Below are 9,667 nucleotides of genomic sequence, written 5' to 3'. Positions count from 1 at the left end.
TTTTGCTGAACACTCTTTATTATTGCATTTACAGTAGAGGAATACAGAGCCATCACAAGTAAATCTATAAAACAGAGCGAAAAAAATCTAATCTTTTTAATTTTTTTAAACCAAATTCGGTCATATATCTAATACATAAATTATCTTTTTCAACAGCAGAGAGGCCTCACTTTACGTGTGTTCTTTATCGAGATTATTGTGTCAGTGGAATTAAAGATTAAAGTCAGTGGAAAACAGTCTTATTTTGGTACAACTGACATGATTTTATTTTCAAAAATGTATAATATTCATATCCAGTAAACAAGAATCATGTTCTATAAACAAGACCATGTTATTGTAAAAAAAAAAAAAAAAAAAAAAAACATCAAAATGAATGAACATAATGAGCCTTTTGGACTAAAAATGTTTTTATTAAGTGCAACTGAAAAATAGAGTAAGATTGTTTCTGACTGATCTGTACAGAAACAACATAATGGAGAAAAACTGTCCCTGAATAACAGGATTTTTGACCACAGTTTCTGAAATTTGTTGAGCAGTGAGCACTCAGTCACACACACACACACACACACACTCTCTCTCTCTCTGTCACACACGTACGCGCACGAAGCGCGTGAAATCTCTGCAGACAGCAGCACTGCTCGCGGTACAATATGAGGTAATTCAGAGAGTATTTTACATCATTGAAGTCTTTTAAAACCAGAGTGATTATTTTCCACAGCGTTGTATTTCTCCTGTGTGTAAGGTCGCGTATGTGTAACAGTGCTGAAGTTAATTTAATAAAGCATCCAAAACTGTGCTAGTCATGGAGCTATATCTAGCTAACGGGGCTGAGGATGTGTGAATGATTAATGACACCAAAGGCGAACATAAAAATATCAGTTGTGTTTACTAGTCATAGTACGAGCTGAGTTGGAGTAATAACAGACAGAGTAATAAAGATAAACCATAGCTTGAGCACTCGTATGCTAAAAACACAGCTGTCATGCACGTGTGCGCATGCGCAGGGAGCGATCATATGTTTCCTGCTCTTGGTGTATTTAAAGGCATAATACAAGGTTTTTGGATTAAAATATCCAATAAATCACTAAAACGGTGTTATATATTTTGACTTGTGTATTTACATTATCCCAAATGTCCCCAAAAATGTTTAAATCCCGAGAAATCAGCTATTTCAACCTGTGTAATAATGTGTCAGGTCAAATTGGGTCCTCCCATGAAATCTGGTCTCTATCAACTGTCGGTTAATGATGATAGTAAGTACGTTAGCCTACATACGAACGATATTAGGCTAATTTAAAATATGTATAGCTTACTATATAATGTATAAAAGCAATTGAACGTTATTTATTTTACTTATTATACTTAAGAAGTCTATGATTTCATTAAATAAATGTGAGCGCCTCGTGGTTTCAGAGCATTTCGCGGTCAGTGACACGACACATTTATGCCAACCGACAAGTGATTGCTTTTGATGCACCTTTGATGAGCTGTCAATGTTTACGTTATGGTTTTTATATTTTAATATATTCTAGATGGTTGTAAGAGTGCGCATTTTAATGTCGATCATATCTTCTGTTTATTTTATGTCTCCTTTTGAATGAGCAGCTGGAATTAGCAAAGCATCAGACATTTCAAAATAAGAGTCCCTGTGTATTTCGTTCCCGGCGCTTTTGAGAATGGTCACTTCGTATTGCGCAGCTAATACGCAGTGGGGACCAATGTAAAACGCCGCACTATTAGCAACTGACTCCGTCCTGAACTGGAGCCCAGCGCAACAAGCCCGAGATTCACAGTAAGACACGAGCCACTAATAAAAAACTCCCGACAGGGATATGAACTCAACGGGGACCAGACCTGAGTCGGGTCCTTATGACATATAAGGAGGGCAGGAGCCTCCGGGGGCCAGGCTCGCTCCGTGTGAACAACATCACTTCCTAGGACAGATTTGTGCTTATGGACAGTAAATTCGTGTTTAGATCGATAACAGACTCGTTAAACGGAGAGGACTCGAGCTTGTAAGCAGGGTACCTCCATATATTATAGTTTTATTACAGTTTTTCAGCGAAAGTGGCTTTAGGTCAGCCGACTGAAGTGGCTCAAATGGGGGGCCCCTCAGGGCCCCAAGACCGTGGAGAGGTCCCAAGCCGGTATAGAAGGGGGCAGAGGGGGGTTCATCCTCCCCTTTGAGGAAGCGAAAGACGAGGTCGCTTCTCCCTAGTGATTGGCCAGCCACAGGAGCGTGGTAGGCTGATATGGCCGCCACATACACCTTGAGCGTGGAGGGGGTGCGTCCCGTGTCAAAAAGCTCTTGAAGGAAAGAGAGCACCACTGGTACCTCACATGAATGGGGTTCGAGGTCCCTATCTGTGCACCAGCTGGTGAACACCGACCATTTCAGAGCATAGAGGCGCCTCGTAGACAGCGCTCTAGCCTCAGTAATAGTATCTAGGACTCTCTCTGGGAGGTCCCAGGATACCCGTTGAGGGGCCACACATGGGGGGCCCACAAGTCGGGGCGAGGGTGCCACATCGTCCTGTTCGCCTGCGTGAGGAGGTCCTTCCTCATAGGTATAGGCCAGGGGGCTGTGTTCAGCATCTGCGCCAGCTCTGGGGACCATACCTGGGTCTTCCAGAGGGGGGCGACTAGAAGGACTGCGCATCTGCTCCTTCTGCTCCCTCGATGACCTGAGGAATCATCGAAACGGGAGGGAACGCATAGAGCGGGCGTCTGGGACAGGCATGGGCCAGAGCATCCCATTTCTTCGAAAAGAACATTGTGCAGTGAGTGTTGCTCTCTGAGGCAAAGAGGTCGACCAGCCGAACACACTCCAGATCAGATGGACTGTCTGGGGGTTAAGGGACACAGGGGGAGTGTTGTCTTGGGACAGCATGTCCGCACCCATATTTTGGATTCCTGGGACCAGAGCATGTGAGCAGAGTGGAGCGGGAGCGAGTGGGGAGCGTGAGCGGGCGGATTTTGGACAGAGCACAGAGCGGCATTTTTAAAAGGACGGAGTGTTGCCCTATGTCCCGCTCATACCTGTCAACATTTGGGTACCAAAATACGGGAGACTTGGGGGGATTGGGGGGGATTATGGGGGGTGCTGAGGATGGCAGAGGCAGGCTAAATGCACATTAATTGCGCAGATATTAACATAAATAAATACATAATATTCAATAAAAATAAACATGAATAAGACTTATTCATGTTTCTTTTTTATTTATTTTTATCGATTGCAAATATTAACTAGATTAAAACAACTTACGTTTTTAATATATTTTATAATGTAACAATTTCAGTTAATCTCCAAATGAATGTAGAAACAACATAAAGACAGTATATTTTAAATACTTGTCTAACAGGTAGGAAATATACAGAAATTTAATAAAGTTATCAAACAGTTTGCACTGCATACATTTTAAATTATATATAGATTAATCCTTATTAAAGTTACAAAAGTTCTTTAGTCAAGAGCAGCGAGTGTTTTTCTGTTACGTTTGTTTTTTGACTAGCTTTACTGACAGAAAGCTTTATTGGCTGCTGTCACTTTAAAACCAGCCGCTGCTGACAGAGACGCGGATCTCACACACGTCTCATTCTCTCACAACTCTCTGCCTTCATTTAAGACTTTATTTAACTAATTTAAGACAGCTCAGTCTGCTCTTATGAGGATACTCCACAAACCTCAGGCATCTGCCGCAGAGGGCCTGCTGGTGGATAATGCAGTGCAGAGCAATGGCCTCCTCCACATTCTCCTCTTACGGCTTTCTTTGAACAAGTGCCACCCGTCACCAGTACGGAGGAAATTCGTTTGCACATAAACTGAGAAAAACAGAGTTTTAGGCAGCTGACGTCACAGTATGCGACAGAACTTGCATCTGCGTCAGTGCGGCCTATGTTTACATTTTTATTTGGCTATGGTGATCATGGATGCATTCAGAGTTGTAGTCGCATTTAAGTTGGTGCAAACCCTTTTTGTCTGTTTGCATTTGCAAATACAGCTGCTCTATTATGTCGAGGAACAGCGACTGATTGGCTAACGTGGGCTTGAGCTTCTCGTTACACCGCCACCTACAGGTTTGGCATGCTCTTGACGGCATATATACACGGGTTCCTGTAAACTAACACTTTTCTGAAAACTGACAGGTGTGCACGATGTTACTTTGGAAAACGGAGAGGGTGAAATGTCCGTAAATGGTCCGCGTTGGTCGGTACAGTGTGAATTGGCATTTAGGGTAATCAAAGATTTATTTTTGGATTTTTGTTGTTGCGATCACATGGTGACCCAGCTAGAATAGTCTTGCTTGTGATGGAGCAGATCCTATTTGTTGCAAATTGCCCTAATTCATCCTTGCACAAGATATAAAAAAAAAAAAAATGTCTTTATTGGGTGAAATGAAAGAAGAACGGTTTCACCAGTCCGTGTGCTCTTAGAGGAGGCGTTGTCCTGGCCAGAGTCTCAGGGTCAGTGATAGAGCATCTGACCCACACCAGCCATTATCTGTTCTTCACTGTTTAAGAAGTTTAGATCGTTCAGAGTTCATCTGCTGTCGAATCAATGTCTGTGTATTTAACCTGGAAAGTCATATGAGCCTTTAACACATAGACTTTTTAAATTACCGTATATATTACAGTTTAGAGATCATTTGTGAAGTGTGCACAGGACCTTTTTGAAAATACAGGTAAATCAGTTCTGGCATTTTCCAATTTTCATAGGGTCCAACTTCACATTATTAACTAGTTGCTTATTAGCATGCATATTACTTGGACATTGGCTGTTTATAAGTACTTATAAAGCACATATTAATGCCTTATTCTTTATTCTACATCCCTTAATCCTAAACTTAACAACTAGCCTACCTTACTAACTTATAATAAGCAGTTTTTAGGAGTTTATTGAGGTAAAAGTCATAGTGAGAATTGGACCCTAAACTAAAGTGTGAGCGAAGTCTGCTTGGGCGAATCATAAAGCTAAAGCATAAAGTCGGAGCTGTTTATAGTAAAGGCACGTTCACACCAAGGACGATAACTATTATGATAAAGATATGGTCTAAAAATCGTTCTAAATTGAAAAGAATAGCAGAGTTTCACACACCAAAACTCTGACGATAACAACACTTCGATTCACTTTCAGAATAATTTTTTTCAGCTGATGAACGTCATTGACAGCCAATCAGAACTCACCTTCTGAGCTTGAGCATTTAAAGCGACAGGCGATGAAACTGCAGCGCTTGCTTATACTAAACAGCAAGTTATCGTGGATAAAAGTCTTTTTATATAAAGGTGTTAGTCGGATGTCTGACTGTCTCGCACTCGAGATTCACACAATCAAGATGTTCTCGTCCGAAATTTTCGCACGTTAAAAAATAAATACGACCTCACATTGTCAATGCCGTTTACATACTTCCTCCGAAACTTTCGTCCGTCATAAAAAAATTCGGATCGGATTAAATTTTCTGCGTTTTTTTCACAATTTGTAGCAAACATTTTGAAAGGTGTTTTGACAATTCAGAGCCACCGTACAAACGAACGGCAAAATCCAGAGCTGTTCAGGATCAATTGGTGTTCTTCTTTTTAATATGTGGCTCCAGTATCGCTAGCAAAGCATCAAACTGAGCCACTGACATCCTGAAGTAAACCTTGAATCGCTCGGGATAATCCCGCAGCGTACTCTCCTTCCTCTCTACGCAATCTCAGGATTGGATGATGGACCCAATATGTCCTAATTTTTTTCTCTTTTTAAGAAGAGTGAGGACAACAAAATCATCCTCACTGCTTGAAGACTCTATTGTTTTGCGAATTTCTTCGCAACGGATTAATTAAAACGCAATGGACTCAGAGTGCAAGGTTTCTGTGCGTGATGAATTTTTAGGATGACGAATATGAAAAAACGCATACGAAAATTTCGGATTCAGTCTGCAAGGACCTTAAAGTCCCCCTGTAGTCAATAATTTTATCCATTAAAACTCGTCTTTGATCACCAAAATGACATATTTAAACAGTTTTTCATGTGAAAAGTTTTTTTCATGCCTTAAAATGTTTTGAATGTAACTCGACACCCTTGCCTCATTTAGATCCACTGGTTGACGATCACTCGTTGATCTGATTGGTTACAAGGTAGTTTGTGACGTCAGAAACACCAGCGATTTCAAAGCGTGTTTTTGAGACTGTCTTTGGTTCACTGCAGTTTTAAGGAGGAAATACTCAGCAATGGTGTCGACTTATGAATTTACACATGGTTTGTCTTAAAGCATATTAAAAACACCACGTAGACATATAAACAACATTAAAAGCTGGATTTTCTTTAAAACCACATTGTGTGATCACTTACACCTGTCACTCATTAGTAAAAAATAGCCTAAATGATGAATGAAGAAAACAGCTTTGCATTTAAAAGATGTTCATGTCTTTCTTTCTTCAGTCGAAAAGAAATGAAGGTTTTTGTGGAAAACATTCCAGGATTTTTCTCCATATAGTGACTATAGAGATTAGACTCTTACTCCTCGGCTGGATCGTGTCGAGACTTTGAAGCTGCACTGAAACTCACATCTGGACCTTCGACCCGTTGGACCCCATTGAAGTCACTATATGGAGAAAATCCTGGAATGTTTTCCTCAAAAACCTTCATTTCTTTGCGACTAAAGAAAGAAAGACATGAACGTCTTGGGTGACGTGGGGGAGAGTAAATTATCAGGAGATTTTAATTCTGAAGTGAACTACTCCTTTAATGTGTGAAACTGGCTAATGTTGTCACTGTGTTTGCACTTGTGCTTCATGTAGTGTGTATGCTTGTGTCTGCGTGTGTTTGTCAGGCTGCACTGAGCGCGTGCCGCTATGAGTGGGAAGAGCCTCTTGCTGAAGGTCATTCTCCTGGGGGACGGCGGCGTGGGCAAAAGCTCCCTCATGAACCGCTACGTGACCGACCGCTTCGACTCGCAGTCGTTCCACACCATCGGCGTGGAGTTCCTGAACCGAGACCTGGAGATCGAGGGCCGGCTGGTGACCCTGCAGATCTGGGACACGGCGGGCCAGGAGCGCTTCAAGAGCCTGCGCACGCCCTTCTACCGCGGCGCCGACTGCTGCCTGCTGACCTTCGCCGTCGACGACCTGCAGAGCTTCCAGAACCTGGGCTGCTGGAAGAAGGAGTTCATGTACTACTCAGACGTGCGAGACCCCGAGCGCTTCCCCTTCGTGGTGCTGGGAAACAAGGTGGACAAGGACGAGCGCGAGGTCGGGGAGGACGAGGCCAGGGCTTGGTGCGAGGAGAACGGATGCTGTCCGTACTTCGAGACCAGCGCTAAAGACGACATGAACGTGGGGGCGGCTTTCGAGGCTGCGGTTCGGGAAGTCCTGGCCAGCGAGGATCCCATTGATCACGCTCTCCTGAGCAGCTCCATCGACCTTCACGGGAACCGTAAAGTGTCTCGCTCCTCCTGTTGCTGAGGTCTCTTTCGAATTGCTCCTGTCCATGTTAGTGTTGTCAAAAGTACCGACTTCGGTGCCAAGTCGTTACTGAAATTTTAAAAATGTGACTCTTTGAGCGCTGTTGAGTGGAGTCATAAACGCCTCTGATTGGCCGTTGTGTTCACGAGCTCACCGGATATGTCTGTGATTGGCTACAATGATCAGCGCACGGGAGCGTTTGAAAGCACTAGCAGGACCGATCCGCTGATGGACACCTGCTTTGCAACGCTCCCGTGTGTATCTGTGCAAGCGCTCGCTGAAGAGTGTCATTGATTTATATTTACAACATGTTTTTTAAAACGCTGATCATTGTAGCCAATCACAGACATATTTAATGAGCGCGCGAGTACAACGGCCAATCAGAGGCGCTCAAAAGTGCGCAAAGAGTCACATTTTTAAAATTTCAGTATCAACTTGGTACCGAAGTCGGTACTTTTGACAACACTAGTCCGTGTGGACTCACACTCTCCTGCTGATGTGCCTGAGAGCTTTCCGGACCGGACGCGTCTCGTGAGCTACATGTGTGTTTCACCCAAACTCATCTCTCCACAGTCTGGCAGCGCTGGGCAACGATTAATCGCGATTAATCGCATCCAAAATAAAAGTTTGTGTTTACATAATATATGTGTGTGTACTGTGTATAATTATTTTGTATATAATATAAATACACATATGCATGTATACAGTGGCGTAGGTTTGATTTTGAAATTGGTGGGGACGGGGACATCAATATAAATATATTTTAAGTTTTGATCGAAATTATTGCTAAGGATATATCAGTGTCACTGGATATTGGTAGGGACACGTCCCTAGCGTCCCTACTAAATTCTACGCCCCTGCATGTATATATATTTATATTATATATAAATATTTTATATATAAATTATATAATTATACACAGTTACATATATTATGTAAACACAAACTTTTATTTTGGATGCGATTAATCGCGATTAATCGTTGCCCGGCGCTCAATCCCTGATCATTCCCCGGTCGAAGGCTCTTCTGCTTCTGGTGTTTGACGAGTCTCGCCGCAGATCCGGCCGCTCTTCTACATTCTGCTGTTCTAAACGCACCATCTTACTCTGTTGTGGTACTCTTTTGTCTGATATTTTAAAATGCATAACCCCAGAGAGTGACACATTGCTGACCGCTGCTGTCAGTGATATAATATTGCTTGAGAGAAAGGGTGTTTATGTGGTATTGAAAGAAATAAGGCATTTTTAATTTATTTTGCTCATAAGTTATTCTTTGGGTGAAGTCTGACGAGTCTGGGTCATATTTCACCACAAATTCACCACATGTTGTGATATCATAACACATTTTGACATTCTCAGTATCGTAATGTGAAGAAAAAAAAAAAACATTGCATGACCATTACAGTAATATGAAAAAAAAAGTAACATTATTTAAATTATTGTAGCGTTTTTTTTGTATTGGCTTCAATTTATGCTGGTTTCTTATAATAATTGTGTCCAGACAGGATGAATGAATTATAGGAAGAAAAACATTAATGTTCTTCATGCAAAGTTGATTTTGGGATGAAATATGACCATTTCTGCGTTAGATTCACCCTATTATGGTACGTGTGGTCAAACACACAACCTCAGGTTAGCATATTGCTAACAGACTGTATGAGATGCATTGGTACAGCATTACTTTTTTAGACAGAACGGGAATTTCTTCTAATATCAAAAGATTAAAATAATTGTTTTCTTTTTCTTTTGATCGAAGTTATCCTTTTTTGTTTTGTGAGGTACAGAGAGTTGGTGTTGGATATTAAATATCTTGTTTTTGTTTTATTTTTTTAAATAATTTAGTTTCAGTTGTCAGCCTGTGTTGTGTATATTTGAGCAATTTTACAATGTCTAAGGCTGTGCTGTAGAGAGAAAGTCGTGTGTGTGTGTGTGTGTGTTTGAGGGTGAAGCCCAAAGTATACTGCGGTTTTTACATGAATGCGAGGGTCCGCGTAAAGTGCGCGTAACACAAATGTTGTCACTAGAATAGTTTGCGCGCCGAAAGATTTTTGTACCGTGCATTACTTGTACGCACATGCACACTGAATTTGTTTTGCACTAAAAGTTCCACTAGGTGGCAACACTGTCCCGGGCCGTTGTTTTTACAGAAGAAAACTAAAGTATGGAAGCTTGTTTCCGCCACAGAATAAAAGATAAAAAAAAAAGGTAATTCTGACTTTTTATCT

The 9,667-nt window shown here is 41.7% G+C and overlaps 1 protein-coding gene across 2 annotated transcripts; it reads left to right on the top strand.

The window, feature by feature from the left end:
* Positions 1 to 562: 562 nt before the first annotated feature.
* Positions 563 to 7,824, top strand: rab9b (RAB9B, member RAS oncogene family). Of its 2 annotated transcripts, none has more exons than XM_084134032.1 (2): positions 563 to 655; positions 6,781 to 7,824. In XM_084134032.1, exon 2 carries the CDS (start codon positions 6,835 to 6,837, stop codon positions 7,441 to 7,443), a length of 609 nt encoding a protein of 202 aa, XP_083990158.1. In that variant the 5' UTR covers positions 563 to 655; positions 6,781 to 6,834; the 3' UTR covers positions 7,444 to 7,824. The 2 variants fall into 2 exon arrangements, with proteins under 2 accessions (XP_083990158.1, XP_083990157.1); XM_084134031.1 differs by having other exon boundaries at positions 589 to 655; positions 6,813 to 7,824.
* The last annotated feature ends 1,843 nt before the right edge of the window (positions 7,825 to 9,667 follow it).

The sequence above is a fragment of the Abramis brama genome, assembly GCF_963993115.1.
Source record: "Abramis brama genome assembly, chromosome: 13".
NCBI classification, from domain to species: domain Eukaryota; kingdom Metazoa; phylum Chordata; class Actinopteri; order Cypriniformes; family Leuciscidae; genus Abramis; species Abramis brama.
The sequence above is the reverse complement of the archived record's forward strand: the minus strand, read 5'-3'. Positions and strand labels throughout refer to the sequence as shown.

Excerpts from the sequence above, each read along its gene's own strand:
- rab9b (XM_084134032.1), top strand. The coding sequence starts at position 6,835 with ATGAGTGGGAAGAGCCTCTTGCTGAAGGTCATTCTCCTGGGGGACGGC.